The 18,474-nt window shown below is 41.5% G+C and overlaps 1 protein-coding gene across 9 annotated transcripts in view; it reads right to left on the reverse strand.

Moving 5' to 3' along the window:
* The window catches only part of LOC126980838 (broad-complex core protein isoforms 1/2/3/4/5-like), a 49,422-nt gene that overhangs the window by 2,822 nt on the left and 28,126 nt on the right, over positions 1 to 18,474 (reverse strand). The window contains exons 6-7 of one of the 9 annotated variants that reach the window (XR_007733621.1): positions 15,574 to 17,528; positions 13,984 to 14,451 (exon numbers count right to left, since the gene is read on the reverse strand). The exons of 2 other annotated variants lie outside the window; for them this stretch is intronic. Coding sequence is in view for 5 of the 7 variants with exons in the window: in XM_050831116.1 (XP_050687073.1) it covers positions 4,552 to 4,971 (420 nt within the window). In the remaining 2 variants the exon portion in view is untranslated. 6 more of the 9 variants (XR_007733620.1, XM_050831116.1, XM_050831128.1 and 3 more) reach the window with 6 other exon arrangements.

Here is an 18,474-nt window from a genome sequence, read left to right on the forward strand (position 1 = left end):
CTGAGTGAAACGATACATACAAAGGAGACTTTCCCATGTATCAGCCATGAATGGTCTTTAATTGGAAACTTACTGCTGATAACACATGCAGTTCTTATTACCACCAATCAATGTTATTCAAGGTGAGCAGATGTTTTACAAACTGTGTAAGTAAGCTACCATCCATCATTAGGAAGTCAAGCTAATAATTAACATATATATGCAAGAACTTTTTTTCTACTGCTTCCTGGTGCCTATAAAATTATCTAAAGGATGTGGCTCAACACTTTCCTCTTGGTAGTGTATCTGTGCTAGCATGCATCAGTGAGAGCAATTGATACACAAATGACTTCTTATGCATGTAGAATACATATAAACACATCGTCACAGCCCTTGTTGGTGACAGACTTACAACAGTGACGTGAGGCTGACCATAACTCCTCAGAGTGTACACACACATGACCAGTGGACAGGCCAAGCCCTGGCAGTCCACAGAAAACTTGTGGCTTCCCTCTTCACGGTGAGGCTCAGAACACCTCCCGTTCCTCTGCCGCTTCCTGCCCAGCTCCTTGACATTTGTATTGCTTGTTCCCACCTTCAGATGACATTTTCTGTTTTTATAAGTAGTAGAACTACTCAAATATAGAACTCTTGAAAACTAGTAATTTAGATGTTTTCCATTTTACCAAAAAGTGTAACGTATCTTTGCCACATAACTTACTCAAGTATCTGGTAACTTTGCACGCTGCAGAATTTTTTTTTACCATGAATAATATTCCATTAATCTACTGAGAGGCATCCTCTTCACACCCACTGACTTTTCTCATATCTCAACAGCCTTAGACTCTTTTCATGTGTAAAAAAGTTCAACTGAAAAAATGTCACAAGCCAGAAAGCTGGCAAAGTTTTCTGATTTTGAAGTACTGTTGCTTATTGCCTCACTCGTGAATCATCAGCACACCAAGTGTAGAAAACAAATAATGTTAGATGTTTGGTGAATGTTACTTTTTTCTCTCCTCAAACACACACACACACACACACACACACACACACACACACACACACACACATTTAATAATAATAATAATAATTTGGAAAATTAAAAATATGGGTGGAGTGGGTGATGGACTGACTAAGTGGAAAAGTTGAGGGCTCCACGTGTAAGAGAGATGTGAAAAAGTTTAGCTTCCCAAACAGAAGCACTGAGCTATGGAACAGACTGGAGGAGGAGGTGGTCTGTGCAAGAAACATTCATGATTTTAAGGAAAAGTTGGATGAGAGTGGATATGGAGACTGGACAGTGAGAGCATAGCTCTTTTCCCGTATGTCACAACTAGGTAAATACACAAACATATTTCACAAAGATGATTTCAGTTCTAAGCCGTTACTGTGCATTGTACAAAACTACTCGATGCCACTGGTAATGTGACTATGAGAGGAAGTTATCAATGTAATGCAGTTTGAGTTACAATGAAGCACAGCACAGAAGCACAAAGTTTTAATGTGTATTCAGCCTCCAGGCATGGGACAGGGATGTATGGTGAATATATTACCTCAAATTACCCATACATAACAATTTCTCCTTAACACCATCCCCACTGATGCCATGGAGGACCTGCAGAGATGGCTGAAGCTAATTACAAGTGAAAGTGCTCTCTCTTAACCATTCCTCTGACCTCCAGTCCTTGATCTGCCTAGTATTGCATCTTTTTATAACTTTCTTTTCCTTTTTTCACTTCCCACTCCTTCCAAAATCCCTTCTGAAGATGAACATGACTTCCCTTCTCTTTCAGTAACTTTGTCATTCGAAATTCATGACTTAGCACCAATACATGGTCCTTGCTCCCAGGAACTAAAATATATTACAACATATGTACATAAACAAAGATAATTAAATAGTTTCATAAAACTCAATAGACTTTATATGAATGTTTAAACTTGCAGAAGAAGCTACAAAATATAAACATGAATGCAGCCACAGAAATATCTTACATGATGCAGGCAAATGAACCGCACCACCAAAAAGAAACGCTAGTGGAGAGGACCACTCTCTATGACTGGCCATCCCTAGGAACATGCCGGAAGAGGTGCCTGTTGAGGTTTCCCTTCATGGCCGTCTGGTACGGACACAGAGGACATGAGTACGGCTTCTCGCCCGTGTGGGTGCGGATGTGTCTCTTCAGGTTGCTGGTGTCGCCGGTCTCATAGGAGCAGTGTGGACAAGTCTGCTGCTTCTTTCCTACGTGAGTGTGGATGTGTCTTTTGAGGTCCTTTGAATTGTCTGCCTCATATGGGCAAGAGGGACACGAGAGGGTGATAATACCACCCCAGCTTTGAGGGTGACACTGGCTCCAGTACTTGGCATCTTGGTACTCAGCTGCCTCATTGGTGCCGTAGTCAGCAGCAGCACCGCCACCACCCGACACCTGCTCGTTGTTCTGCGACACCTGTGAGGGATTGCCGGCAGGTCAGCATCTATATCAACCAAGGAAGGTCACACAGGCAACGTTAGGAAAGGACAGAGAATGACACCATCAGAAGCAACAGATGTAACTTTATTTCCAAGGCGGTGATGGACATCAGAGCTCGGCCTCACCCTCAGGGAGTGTTCATTACTTCCTTAGCAGTAACACGCCCTGCCACTGAGGCACCACAACACCAGAAGGACCACTGAGAAGACCGTCAGGCATTGGTGGGAGAGATTTATAATGATGCACATTTTATTCTGTTCTCAGATTTTTATTCTAAGTATCTGCCTGATAAAAGCTGCCCAATAATAACTCTCCCATGATTTTCTTTTATTATTTAGCTTATTTTTCAATCCTCATCATATTCTTATTCAATTATTATATTTATCTATCAAAAGAAAGTTCCAGAAACATCTTCCCTCCACGATAAATCTTAATACAAAATTTCAGCCTGCCAACGTTTTGCTGTTACTGTAGCAATGTAAACCTTACAAGGCTGAGAGAAAGGAACGTGACAGAAGCACAGTAAAGTCCGTCAATCTGGATTCCACACGTCCAGAAATCCTGAAGGTAAAAAAATTGAAAGTAGGAAATAATAATCACACTGAAAAGTCTGAATTATGGAGTGCAGAAAAATAAATAATGATTGAAAATTTAAAAGGCATGAATTGATAAATTAAAAAATACATATAAACTGTATGTTGACTATTTTCAAATACACAAGTGTGTCAATATTTTATTGTTTTGTGTAGTAGTCGGTAGGGCTGGGCAAGTGTGGTTCATTTCAGTAACGGTAACACTGAAACTTGACGATGGAGGAACTGTGAGAAGCAATGTTTTAGGGTGCTGGTCCTGGCACTGATGGGAAGGCAGAGTGAAGACTGGCATGAAATGCCAACACATGAGCACTCTGAGAATTGTATGTTATGAGTGACAACACGGCCGAGTCATGTAAAGGAGTCGCCAAATATGTGAATCTCCTAATTTGTCAGGGGGGCAGTATAATATAGGTCCACCAAACCACAGCCACGACTCGTGAAAGCCCTGAAAAGCCTTTACACCTGCAAGTTGATCCTTGTGGTGTGCAATTTATAAATCAAAGTAAAACTAAAAACGACGTTCCCATTTTCATGAGTGTCACCTCTTTGAATCTGCGACTAGCTGTTCTGATGATGTTAGCCCTCCCTGCCGTCCTTCCCTGCCGCCCAGCCTTGGCTGTTTCATCAAGTGCAAATTTGCTCTATACAAGGATTTTCATCACTCATTTTCTCACATTTTAGGGGTCATTACTGTACTGCATTTTAAGACCACAGTGGTATCACCATTCTTGGCAGCAGCCAGGCATCCTGCAGTCACTGCAGCCGTGTGCAGTGTTTACCAATGTTGCCTCCACAGCACAGAGGTCCAGGATTTTGTTTAGTGCCCCCTCCACCACATCATACTTATTGATAACTTACGCTTCTATAGTTACAAAGTACAATAACAAAACTATGCACAGGCTGTGATCAGCATCACAGGCTCCTGGTGGTCATTACAAGTGCATGACAGAACTGACACTAATGTGTTTGCTGTCAGTGCCAGGACTGCCAAGGTGGTGCCGGCGCTGGCACTACTTGCCCAGATCCACCTGGCAGTATCAAAACATTGCAGTGGAGAGAATTCCATGATTCCTATTTTTCTTCACAGATATTTTGCCTTGTGCAGTTACTCAGTGTTACTCGATATGTTACCTTGATCAGCAACAGAATTTTGTGAAATGTGCCAAGAAAAGAAAGCACGTAGCATTGTCATTATTCAATAAATTGAAAGTAGTAAAGCAACATAACTCAGTAAGTATCTACACATTTATATTTATATGGGACGTCAACCACTGTCAAAAATATTGGTAAGCTAAACAGGCACAGGTCTGCTGCTGTTCAGATTAATAGATGTTTACTGTACTCAAAATCTAGATAATCATACGAAAGGAACTTGTTTGTTTATGAAATAATTTCACAGTACAATGAATTTACAAAACGAGACTAAAAAGTAGGATCTATTTTCTCATTTGGCCGGCCACATGTACAGGTGACTGTGCAGGCTTCAGTATGGCACACAGCAAGTGTCACTGGGAGGTGAAGTGCATGCGAACGTGACGCAACAAGTCCTCCTGGCTCCGCGCACGAAACAAGCAGTGAGCACACGCAAGTTCCTTGGACCCGGTGTTGTGGGTCTTGAGGTGTCGTTTGATGTGGCTGCTCACGGTGGACTGGTACGGGCAGTGCGGACACGTGTACGGCTTTTCCCCCGTGTGCTTGCGTAGGTGAATCTTGAGGCTGCTGTTCCTGTTGCAGCGGAAGAGACAGTAAGGGCAGGAGAATGGCTTTTCTCCGGTGTGAGTGCGAATGTGGTACTTTAAGTGGGAGGTCTGGTAGGTGGTGTAGGCACAGAAGGGGCAGCGCAATGTCCTGCCGCCCTGGCTGTGTGTCCTCGTCTCCCTCACTCTCTCTCCGCCAGCCAACTGAGCCCCAGCCAACAGCTTCACCTGTAGAAGATTGCTGACTTACTCAATGGGAATGCAGGCTTCTTACCAGAGGGTTTACACACAATGCAATACAAGGCAAAAACTGCCAAGAAATATTCTGTAATACTTGACAAGACTCAAATGAGAGCAAGTTTTGATCCTTACAGTAACGAGGTGGAATGACAAGTGTCCTCTGACCATGATTTTGGACCCTTTCATCGGGCTGCTCTGTGAGGGGCCAGCGGGGAGGCAGCCCCAGAAATACTCCGCCAAACAAATATGTATGAGAATCCTAAGTGTTGGGTTACTGAAGGTGTGGCGGGACCTTTGGGAGCCTTGTAATGAAGGGACTTTTGGCAACAGGAAACAATGACTGCCTAAGTCTGCACAAAGTGGCTCACATGGCAGTCTGCAGAGAGCACTTGTTCTAAATCAGTCTGATATGCTGATGCTGCAGTACAGCATGATGGGTATTACCCAAGTCATGATACACACACACACACACACACACACACTCAATAACCAATGTCAGCAGGTTATCTTTATTGAATGTATTCTGTCTTAAGGTATCAGTTGAATGAGTCTTAAGGTATCAGTTGAATGAAAGACAAATTGATTCATAATATTCTATTTCAATTTATATATGAACAAATAGTCCTGGATGGCATGTAATCACAGCATATATATATATATATATATATATATATATATATATATATATATATATATATATATATATATATATATAGATATATATATATATATATATATATATATATATATATATATATATATATATATATATATATATATAGCTTTGGAACAAATTAATTCTAAAAGTATACAGTTAAAACTGATTTGTACATAATGTGATTGCTCAACATGACTTGGGTTCTGTCTCAAAGGAGAAAACATCCTGGCGTCCAGCGGTGCGGTGCAGCGAGCCGCCAGCCTCGCCTGCATTCACTCTTTGTTCCTTCGTGAATGCCTGGTCACCAATAAGGTGGAAATGATAAATATGTGGCTTTTGAATTCCTAGGAACAATAAGTTTAATTTAAGTAAATATTTGCCAAGAAACATTTATCATATGTGTATGATGCAACAGAGACAGAATGTAACACATTTATCATTGCATGAGGCCAGTGGGTAGTTTTGACATCAAAACTGAGCTAGCCAAGATTAATTCAGGCAAGTGTTAAAACAGGTAGTGTCAGTACACAGACAAAAAACTAACTATAAAATATCTACAGTACAACATCTGTGATCTCACTTCACTCAAGGATTTTAGGTCTTGAGGAAAACACACACACACACACACACACACACACACACACACGCAAACACAAATACACACACACACACACACACACACACACACACAGAGTAGTATACATAATCTATCATAAAGCACAGAGAACATAAAAACTTTGAATCTGTTGGCATGTTGGGTGTCAGTGGTCTCTAAGGACTTTCCCAGTCAGTCATTGTAAGGCAGGAAGGAGGTGTTCATATCATCTGAATGAGGTCGGTGAGCGCAGTAATGGCAGCGTATGGCTTCTCGCCCGTGTGGGCCGAGATGTGCCTTTTGTAATTCGTGATACAATGGGTGGTGAAGGGGCAGTAGGAACACTTGTGAAGCTTGCGGGGGGTGAGGTGGCTCTTCATGAGTCCCAGGGCCGCTCCACTGCCTCCCCTCGGACCAGTGTGGCCCAGCAACATCTGTAGGGTATGGCTCTCTTACTCAAACTGACACACCTTTTAGTTTAGGTTAGCTCTTAACACTACCTCCACATCACCACAATGAATACATGAAGAAATTTTTTTCTCTAGTAAGAACTGTAGCAATTTAATTTAATTCCTAGTTTAGTATGCTACACCTCTGGGCTGTTTGATGCACCTTTGGTTAGTGTTTAAAATTACTGATCAAATTTGTATCATCAGGGTGTTATCAGATGAGTGATATCATCTATGAGTCAGGTTCCTCCGACTAGCCATTTACTGATCTTAGGAAATGTTACCTCATACCTCCGAGCCATCTCCTCTACTATATTTTTTTGCAGAAAATCATTTTGGGGGCTCAGTATAGACTACCATATTCACAAGCAAATATTTGAGTGAGCCCACAATGATTTGTGTAGAACCAACCACAGAATTTTCCACAGAATCATGTCATGACTAGTAATAAAATTGCACGATTTGCCAAGGTATCTGCAGAGAAATTTTTAATAAATAATTGGATTACCATCATAGTTTATTCCAAATAGTGTACACTTTTATATGGAAAGCAAACACTACAGACTTTTATCTTAGCCTAAAAGAATGGTCAAAGCAGCCCCACCACATTGTGTTACATGTCCCTTGTAGAGAACATCACATGATCCCTCACATCACAAGCCAAGCAATGTCGTCTGCTCTTTGAATTTTCCTTATGTTTTCACTAATAAAAATATTTTCCCAAACGATCCCATTTAATTTATTTTCCTCACCTCAAGAACCACCAACATCCATTTGTATTCACTAAAATCAGCATTTCAGTACAACAACTTGCCACTCTTATCTTGCACACACGTCCTGGTGAGCGTGAGCCTGAACGCTGTCATAATGCTCAAAGTTTTTATTCTGTACTTGGCGGGAGCTCATCAAGGCTGCCATGCTGACTCCACTTATGGCTTTCTATCATGCTTCTTCGAGAGGTTCTGAAGGAGCACTTGTCACACGCAAACTGCTTCTCTCCGACGTGGGTGTTCATGTGGCGCTTGAGGTGGTTGTTAGAGGTGGAGCGGTAGGAACAGTGGGGGCACGGGAATGGCTTCTCGCCGGTGTGAGTGTACACGTGTCTCTTAAAGTTAGTGATAAAATGGCTGGAGTAGGGGCAGTACGGACACTGATGGACCTTCCTGCTGCCTTGATACTTGGTTAGTCCTGCGCCTCCTTCCCCGACGCCCTTCACCATCTGTTGGGTATGTTCAGCTTACACACAGGTTGTTAAGGTTCCCTAAATACACTAACCAAAGAATGTAAAACCCAACCAAAGTGTAAATGAAGGCTGACTTGTCCTTCTGTACTTTTGTGAAGTGCCTGTTTGTCAAGATATAAAATGCAAACAATGTGTCGCGGATCATACTTGGCCCCAATGAAATATCTGTTGTTTCTTACTTCTAGATGAAAATATATCATAACATATAAGCTGCACATTGTGCTGAAAAGTGTAGTAACGATGCTTATGTGTATGAATATTTCAAGCAGTCGCAGAGATTAATCTCCTGCACAAATGAAAAGGATACAAAAACTTGATAAAATGAAAGCTTTTCTACACACAGGTTATGTACTCCTTTGTCTATATTTCCCTCCCAATTTCATCCCAAATGATGAGGTTCAGTACAGACTCAAGTTTGAAAACTAAATATGGTTGAAATTACCCGGAAATATAGAAACAAATTGAGTAAAAGCACTTTTATTACTATGATTACATTATGCAGATAGTACATTGTTTTGAAAACTCTTAGGACAAAAAGTTGAAGTACAGTTGTGAAGTGACATACATGTTACATGTCCTTCCCAGAGACTTTGATGCAAATCTTGTGGAAATCCCTCACCAGAGCTTCATGCCATGAGCGCCACAGATGTGCATTTTCATCTCCTCTCGGGAGCCTACGAAGGAACAGGTGGGACACCTTGTGCCCCGCGTGTGGGTCTGCATGTGCCTCTCCAGCCTCTGCTTGGTGATGGCACTATAAGGGCAGTGCTGGCAAGAGAATGGTTTTTCTCCAGTGTGTCTCCTCATGTGATTCCTCAAGTTAGTGGTAAAGTAAGTTGTGTAGTCACAATAAGTGCATTTGTGACTCTTGAGGGCAGTGCCAGCCCTTCCTGTTGCCATGCCTCCCATCCTGTGCCTGCTCTGCTCGGCACTGTCCACCAAGACCTGTTGAGGATGGCCAACTTATTCATTTGCTGCACACTTGTCTATCAACAAAGGCACAACCAATGCCAACATAAAGCACACAGTTGTGGGGTTGTACATTACTCTCTCTGTTACCTCTTAAATCAGTACACGGGGTCAGCCTGCCATTCTGTAGTTCATAAAGCAGGTGCAGGAACTTAGTGGCTTTAAGCCCTAACCTTCTCCTCTATGACGCAGCTCTTTTCTGCACACTCTAGGGACTACAGTCACTCTATGTAACTATATGACTGATATCTGGCACAAGTCACCTTTCTCTACGATACACAATATTAGAAAACAGTCCAACAATCATATTAAAGGTATTGCTATTCAGTATTGTCAATAGTACCATGATGAATTATAATGCATGTTACTGGTGCACTTATAGCAACATTATAAATCTTTTGACTAAGAAAAATTACCATCCATAAAAACACTTAAACTGGTAACAGCAATGGGCCAAATTTGTGGCTTTACCCTGTACCAGCATTGGGCCAAATTTGTGGCTTTACCATGTACCAGCGTTGGGCCAAATTTGTGGCTTTACCATGTACCAGCGTTGGGCCAAATTTGTAGCTTTACCCTGTACCAGCATCGGGCCAAATTTTTCCCTTGACCTAACCCCCCCAAAATAGAGGATGCATAAACTGATCACAAATGCGTCTATATATTAACCCTCTCGCGCACCGTAAGTTTCCAATAAGTTTCTGTTCTGCTCATCATACATTTCTCAGGCCCGACCGGCCTTTTTTTGCCACCGCGATACTCTACATTCCCGGACGTATTTTACCCTCACAGATATATCGTACCCCAATAAATTTGGTATCAATGGCTTCATAAAGACTTGTACTAGAACATGCACAAATAAAAATAGAGTAAAATATTTATATAAACAATACAAACTTGTTTAAAGTCTCCCTATAGAGTATTGTAGACAATAAATCCGAAGTACCAACTCTCCCCCACTCGCTAGCTTGAAATTTTGTGGGCCAACTTTTTTAGCTGAATATGTTTCGAAGCGGAATTTAGTGAGGATTCTTGTGGTATCCTCAAATTTCTCATACACATATTAGTTCCCAAGTTACACCGAGACAACTGTATTTTTTTCCTCTCCCGTCAGAGTAGGCTAACAAATAAAAATCGCTCAAAGCTCCTCATCTACGCTCCTTAGAAAGGTTGCCATGTTACCATTAAGAAACTTGTCCCAACAAATGACGCTCCCAAATTTGACGCACTTTCACTGAAAACTTAATTTTTAATCAATTTTTTCATCTTTTATGGCGCGTTTCGCGTCATCGTGCGCCAGGACCTTTTACCCTTTGATGACGCGAAACGTGTCATCATGCGCGAGAGGGTTAAATAATGATTTGCGTAAATGATGATTTATTCTCATTAATTCGCTTAGAGGGGCCCATAAGAAACATGATCCCTGCAGCTACCGGGTTAGTAATATAAATATGATGGACAGTAACATGTATGTATATATATACTGGGTAGTAACTTCATTCATTCATTATACATTACACCTTTTTGGTCCTATCATCATGTACTGGTGATACTCTTCAATACTGAACACTCATGTTAACATAGTGACTATAAAGCAGCATAAATACACAATGCTAAAGAATTAAACATGCAAGCATACAATAATTGAATCTCACCAGAAAGTGTTTTCTTTTGTTCATTAAAAAGTTGCATTATAATAAAAATAAGCGACTAAAAATACCCATTGTTACCATCATTAAAACCCAATCTCCCAGTGAGTAAGCTGGGGATTCAGATCTCGGGAATGGATAGGTGCACATCAGAGACCTTGAAGATCACTGTGAGACTACCCGCACCACACTTCTCTTACACGGTCGGCCTCCACATGCAGATGCAAGTTTTCCTAAACCCTGCCCATGGAGAGACTCAAGGTCCTTGGACACTGTCTAGGAATTTTCAGCTCCCATTTTCACCGGTCATACCAGAAGTGCATGAGGAATTATCATCATCAATTAAGCCATATTCAACAAAGGCAGGGTGGTCAAGTCAAAAAGGTCTTGTGATGATTCTGGCAAGGCCAAAACCAGAGGGGAGGGTGGCCAGTCCCTGCCCCCAATCTCCAGCTCAAGCCTCTCAAGTCTTGATAAAACCAATTTCTGTTCCAGATTACTGCTCTTGATATGGATGTGAAAAATCAATTTGACAGTTTGCACCTAAAAAATTGGAGATACGCGGCGGGATACTTAAAACATGTTACGGTGCCTGACCTCCATGCTGCACCTTAGCCACCAGCCTGGCACTCCTGAAGGCCATACACAGGGGGTGGGAGTTGTCATGTCAATGCAAGCTAGAGCACTGCAAGTTAAGGCAAGTGCTGCCCTCCTTGCTTGTACTAAAGGGTCACTACAGCCTTGGAACAGTTACCACAACCTAACAACTTGTGCTTTACTCAGTTACAGTGTTGAGGAGTGTCCATGAACCAAACCTAAGTGAGGAAGACCTTGATGTTAATGAATGAGGTGACAAAAATGAAAGGTGCTATAGGCAGAGAAAAAAATGTAATGGAAACAAGTATCAGACCATTAGTGAGACAAGAAGGATGGGACACAAAGATAAAGGTGCAATGGTCAGCACGCCCAGCAATGAGTCTGGGGGCACAGGTCTGATCCCAGGCAAGGACAGTCCAGCTCACCCAGCTGTTCATCCTCCCTCTCAGGCTGGTTGATCAATGGGTACCAGGGGAAGCCTTGAGCAGGTACACTGTGGTACTTTGAATGTCTCACTTGCCCGATGTTATAGTAGGTACTTACCCACCATAGGGCCAAGGGTTAATAAGAAGATGAGCACCAAGGCCGCACTTAACTTAGCATAATTATGAATAACAACATGGCCAGTGAAAAAAAGCTCACTCATGGCTATCAATATCAACAGGACGACCAGACCCATGCTACATATATACTAAAGCGTCTCACCCAATCACTGTTTGGTAATGCAAGAACTATGCTCAACAGCCTTGTAATGAGTGATTGATCTGAAGGAGAGAGAAAGAAAAATAAACTGCAAAGATAAGAGAAACCATGAACTCGATGTCCTATAATCCAAATATTAGTTTTTACCTCCTAAAAATGAGTTCAAAACAACTTTTACAGTGTGTTCAACCACCACCATTATTAGTAACAACAAACATGGTCATCTCATGGAAGTGCTCCAGCGTCTTTGCTTAAAACTACAGGTAAGAATAATGACTGTGTAACTAGAAATATTCCTTCTCCTATTAGCCCCTGATGGATTAATAATTAAAGCACTTATCTAAACAAAATACGACTAATTGTTCGTTCACTAACTGCAGTTCCTCTTAAGTAAAATCACCATTACTATTCAGATGTATCATTTCTAAAATAAGGACCACCACAATCTTTAAAATGCTGAGGGTATTGCAAGTTGTTTCTATACATTTGCTCACAGAGTATTTGAGTCACAACCTATGCATTAAAATTTGCAAAATGGTGTGTTATCATATGATTCTTTAACGTTCCTTTCTGGACCGTTCGGTACGGACAGTGGGTGCAGGCGAACGGCCTCTCTCCTGTGTGAGTGCACATGTGCTTGGTGAGGTGGTCTTTTGTGGTTGATCGGTACGGGCACTCGGGGCAAGCAAAGGGCTTCTCTTTGGTGTGAGTGCGCATGTGGTTCCTGAGATTGGTAGTGACACTGGTGGAGTAGGGACAGTAGGGACACAAGTGCTTCTTGGAAGCGGAGGTTTGGCCCACCAGCACTCGAGGTCTGCCCTTCCTTCCCTTCTCCAGCTTCTCACTCTCCACCCCTTCCTGCAGAGGATGTCATCATCACTAGCCAGACCAACACAGAAACATTGAAATACTGAGTCATTAGCATCTCATCACATGCACACCTCAGCTGGATTATTTCATATGAGGAGAATGCCATGCGATGACAATATATAAAAAATATATAAGGAAAAAAAAAAAGTTTCACATTTTAGTCCTTTTAGAGCATTTCAAACGCTGAGAACTGAACAAGCGTATGTTTATTGACTGCTGAAATTTTACTTGCCAAGGCAATGCAATATTTGATTCTACTTCCTTTTAGCATTAGCTTTTTCAAGATGAAGAAATCAACGTCAAACATTTTTTTTCGTAGACAAAGCAATGTACTCCCACCCAGACAAAGGGAGCCCAGCGCTGCCGTGCTTTGCTTCCTTAGATTATTGTGGCTCCTCACCCCCTCAAGAAATGCACACTGGCCTATTAGAATATGTATCTGTTATACTTCAAGAAACTTTAAATGAGACAAAGCAAAGCTGTTACATCATTATCACCACCATCATATTACCACTTCCCACACCATGAAGAGGAAAAGGAAAAAAGTCCCAGCCAGAGTTGAGATCATTCTTTGAAATGGAAGACACCATCAATCACAACACAATGAAATTGCTTCACACTGCACACTTAAGTGCACACACACACACACACACACACACACACACACACACACTCCTTTCCTGGCGAGTGGAGTTAGTAGTAACCTGATATTGCACCAAAATAGTTAAGGTAACTGTAGGTTTTCAAGGAATAGTAGACGCACTCGTTAGGGAGATAAAACAAAGCTCTTTTCTTGGTGTAATTTACATATCAAAGAACAATAAATATAATACATAAAATGATTTGTGTCAAAAGATAACCAACAGTACATTAAGGTTATATAGGAACATACAAAAGTAAAGAAACACACCTTTGGGGGACGCCAGTATATACCTTCATGGTACCGTTACACAATACAGTTAATACATCGTAACCGAAACACTCAACACTAACTATGTGGTGAACAAACCTGCATATTGGAACAATGAAGAGATATATGTAATATAAACACCAGATTAGTGGTTCCCAATCTCTTGAAGGTTTCACGCCACACTTACCAATGTAAATATAGTGGAGGGCACAAGAAAAAAGAAAAATTCTCTCACACACACACACACACACACACACACACAAGTAGCTCTTTTCCCGTATGTCACAACTAGGTAAATACACACACACACACACACACACACACACAGTATTTTTTTTTTTTTATGTATGTCAGGTAAATACACACACACACACACACACACACACACACACACACATTCTTTATTTGTGTGAATTTATGCCAGGATTTCCTACCATGATTTCCTGAGTGGCTATTTTCCCTCTACCTTATTGTATAAATCACCCATAATCATATTAGTGAGCTGCCCTCTGCTCATATCACTGAACATCTTATTAAAATGCCCATCCTCTCATAAAGTTTGTCTTCTCTAAACGCTGCTCTTTTCACTCCTTGAAGCCACAGTGCTTTCAAAGATCACTCACAAGGCTGAATCACACTTTCTCTTCCTCTTCAAGGTACAGCTTCATCTGATCCTCCTTGAACACTTTTAATTTTCCTTTTTTTCAGAGATGGTTCACATGAGTCGTATGTTCTGGTAGGGAGCTTAACTCAATTTCATATTCCATAAAACAACTTGATTTACAGTTGTTGATGACAGTAAGTGTATACACAGTACTATATAGGCCTAGTGACCACCCCCTCTATAAAACTGGTGATATAAAGGACAAGTGACCACCCCCTCTATAAAACTGGTGCTATAAAGACCAAGTGACCACCCCCTCTATAAAACTGGTGATATAAAGACCAAGTGACCACCCCCTCTATAAAACTGGTGATATAAAGACCAAGTGACCACCCCCTCTATAAAACTGGTGATATAAAGACCAAGTGACCACCCCCTCTATAAAACTGGTGATATAAAGACCAAGTGACCACCCCCTCTATAAAACTGGTGATATAAAGACCAAGTGACCACCCCCTCTATAAAACTGGTGATATAAAGACCAAGTGACCACCCCCTCTATAAAACTGGTGATATAAAGACAAGTGACCACCCCTCTATAAAACTGGTGCTATAAAGACCAAGTGACCACCCCCTCTATAAAACTGGTGATATAAAGGACAAGTGACCACCCCCTCTATAAAACTGGTGATATAAAGACCAAGTGACCACCCCCTCTATAAAACTGGTGATATAAAGGACAAGTGACCACCCCCTCTATAAAACTGGTGCTATAAAGGACAAGTGACCACCCCCTCTATAAAACTGGTGATATAAAGACCAAGTGACCACCCCCTCTATAAAACTGGTGATATAAAGACCAGGTGACCACCCCCTCTATAAAACTGGTGATATAAAGACCAAGTGACCACCCCCTCTATAAAACTGGTGATATAAAGACCAAGTGACCACCGCCTAGATAAAACTGGTGATATAAAGACCAAGTGACCACCCCCTCTATAAAACTGGTGATATAAAGACCAAGTGACCACCCCCTCTATAAAACTGGTGATATAAAGTCCAAGTGACCACCCCCTCTATAAAACTGGTGATATAAAGACCTAGTGACCACCCCCTCTATAAAACTGGTGATATAAAGACCAAGTGACCACCCCCTCTATAAAACTGGTGATATAAAGACCAAGTGACCACCCCCTCTATAAAACTGGTGATATAAAGACCAAGTGACCACCCCCTCTATAAAACACTGGTGCTATAAAGGACAAGTGACCACCCCCTCTATAAAACACTGGTGCTATAAAGTCCAAGTGACCACCCCCTCTATAAAACTGGTGCTATAAAGACCAAGTGACCACCCCCTCTATAAAACTGAAGATTAAAATGCACCCAATAAATCTGACATGTGTTGGAAGACAGGGTTGGCAGCTGTTCAGTAACTCAGTGTGTGGTATTACTGGAGCAAATGTGTGGTTGCTTAGCCTCTGGCCTTCGGAGAGCATTATCAGTGACCAGCAGCCTCACACAGCCACCAGCAGCCACATGGACAAAGGAAGGCCTGGAAAGGCGTTACATCTAGATGGCAGACCGGACACCTTAGCTGACAGACGTGGTGTGCTGGGCAGGTGCTTACTTTAAGGGTGCTGCTTTACCTTTGCCTATCCATTTGACAGTATATATCTGGTGTTTTAACATATAATATTTCATATGTTTTTGTAAGTAATTATAGCAATATTTTTCAACTTTTCAATTTTTTACTGTTTTCTTATGGGGAATATTTCAACTCTGACACTCCACTACATATTACTGTGGGACATATCAACAAATACCTCAGACTGTTTTGAAAATACAGCTCTCATTGTGGGTTGGGGTACAGGTTCAATTTTGGAATGGCTGTCTTAAAAGACTAAGGAAAAAGGTTCTGAGAAATTCAAGAGTTCCTTTCATCTTCCCAAAGTGCTGCTATACAAACATGGCTTCTGTTACTGACAAGATGAACTCCTAATCACAATATGAACGTGAACAAAACTGCATTTCTTATACTGACATCAACCTCTTTGGCACAGCACGCTAAGTGACAAAACCAATCTTATGACCCAGAAAGTGATACAGCCCTCGCACCGGTCAGGGCCACCAGCTCCCAAAACACGACGCCCAGCCCACGCCCAACAGAAAAGAAGTCCCTCTGCCTGTCTGTCAGTGCTACCAACCATATTCTTGCAAAGTGGTGTTCTTAATTCCTATTTTCATCTATTAAAGTATTCTTATCAGACTCCTTCAAACAATGCTCCACAAATGTTCAAGCTGTCCACACCATGCTCCCTTCTCTGCAGGTTACCTGATGCTAAAATATTTTTTACATTTCCTTAAATGTGTTTGATGTCACCCTTTGGCTTCTCACATATAAATTCAAAGTATGTAAATTGTAATTGGGTATGACATGTACTTAGAAGATATAGCTCTCCTGATCTCGTGTAGAAAATTCCAACGTCTATTATCACATCAATAATTTTTACAGTCCGTTTCACAGCCAGGAAGAGAGTTTGATGCTAAACCAAAACTTTTCAAGCTTACTATAACCTTAAAAGTCACTGAGAGATTTAGTATGTTTGCAAGCTCCCCATCAACATGGGATGGACAGCAGAAGTTGGTGACTTGCACAAGTGTTCACAAACTATTGTTTTGGTTTGGCAGCTTACTGATCAAGAGCAGAACTGGTAGTAGCTCCTCAACAGCTGGTGACGAGGTTCATGGGATTTGAACAGCAATCACTTGTTTTCCTTCTCTTTCTCATTAAGTTACTCTTTCTACATAAAACTGTAAATATGAATAAATAAATAAAACTCTCTACATAAAACTGTAAATATAAATAAATGAATAAAATTAATACAAAACTTCTTTGTACAAGGGATAAAGTCATGCATAGGTGGAGAGAAAGAGGAGGAAATGTGATTGCTCTAGAAGTCAAGCGGTAACTGTGTGTGCTTAACGGCATGCCTCTTTAGCCTTTTCTTGGATATGGCTGAGTAGGGGCAGTAAGGGCAGGCGAAGGGCCTCTCCCCCGTGTGGGTCTTAATGTGGTCCTCCAAGGTCTGTTTGGTAATGGCCCGGTAGGGGCAGTGGGGGCATGAGAAGGGTTTTTCCTTGGTGTGTGTGCACATGTGATTCCTAAGGTTAGTGGTGACGGAGGTGGAGTACGCACAGTAGGGGCAGCAGTGTGTCTTAGCCGAGGCAGCCATACTCATGCCGCCCCTAGTGGCTCCGTCCCTACTCGTCCCTTGACAGCCTGTGTTGAGCCTCACCTGTAGAGGACACCTGGCTTACTGAACAGAGCAAGTACAAACACACAGCAGATGTCTATCACCTGGCATCACAGAACTAAGGTTAAAGGCTGATCATCCCTTCCCCACACAAAACTAACCTACACTTCATGCAGAGAACACGTTAAGGGCACTCTCGTCTACTCTGACCAGTGCAAGTTAATGGAGGCTTCCTCAGTGCAAAGGAACCTGGAACGTAACTGGTTTTCCATAACACTTTCATTGAGGATAAACTTGTAAGGTAAAATCCTACAAATAACATTCTGCCTTCCCCAAACTCAAGGAATAATACCTAACAAAAGTAAGCTACACAGTAAAGGCTTCAGAATTTTCTATAACGAGTAAAAATTGTGAATGGCATTTTATAGGGTGCCTTAGAAAATGTTCAAATTGTCATCGTTAATCAGTCAATCTTATGAGGGCATATGCCAAGGGGGGGGAGGGGGGACACTGCCTTGGCTCCCCTACGTTAACATAGTGATGTCATAATGATGTAGTGTATAGGTCCATTAAGTTTTTCCTTTAGTCATGAATACTAAAAACTGATTACATGAATAAGTGAATATGAAGACACACACACACACACACACACACACATATACACACACACAAATACATACAGATTATACAACTAACTTTCCACTCCATGTGCAAAGCATACAAGCAAACGTGGCCCTAAATGCCCAATGCCCAATGCCGTTAATCTGCGAGTGCCTCAAGCCTGTACGCTCCCATCAGCATGCATCAGAAACACAGCAATGTTCAACAACTGATGAGGAACGGTAAAGAACAGGGAACACACTTGGAATATTCCTTTGTTTCTGTTGCTGACTTACTTTTCCTACAAAAAAATAGTTTCAGATGATAGATTATGGGAAGAAAAAAAGAAGTTGAAGTTTCAATATCCGATAAAGCTAATCTCTAATAC

Source organism: Eriocheir sinensis, chromosome 45, assembly GCF_024679095.1.
Source record: "Eriocheir sinensis breed Jianghai 21 chromosome 45, ASM2467909v1, whole genome shotgun sequence".
NCBI lineage: Eukaryota > Metazoa > Arthropoda > Malacostraca > Decapoda > Varunidae > Eriocheir > Eriocheir sinensis.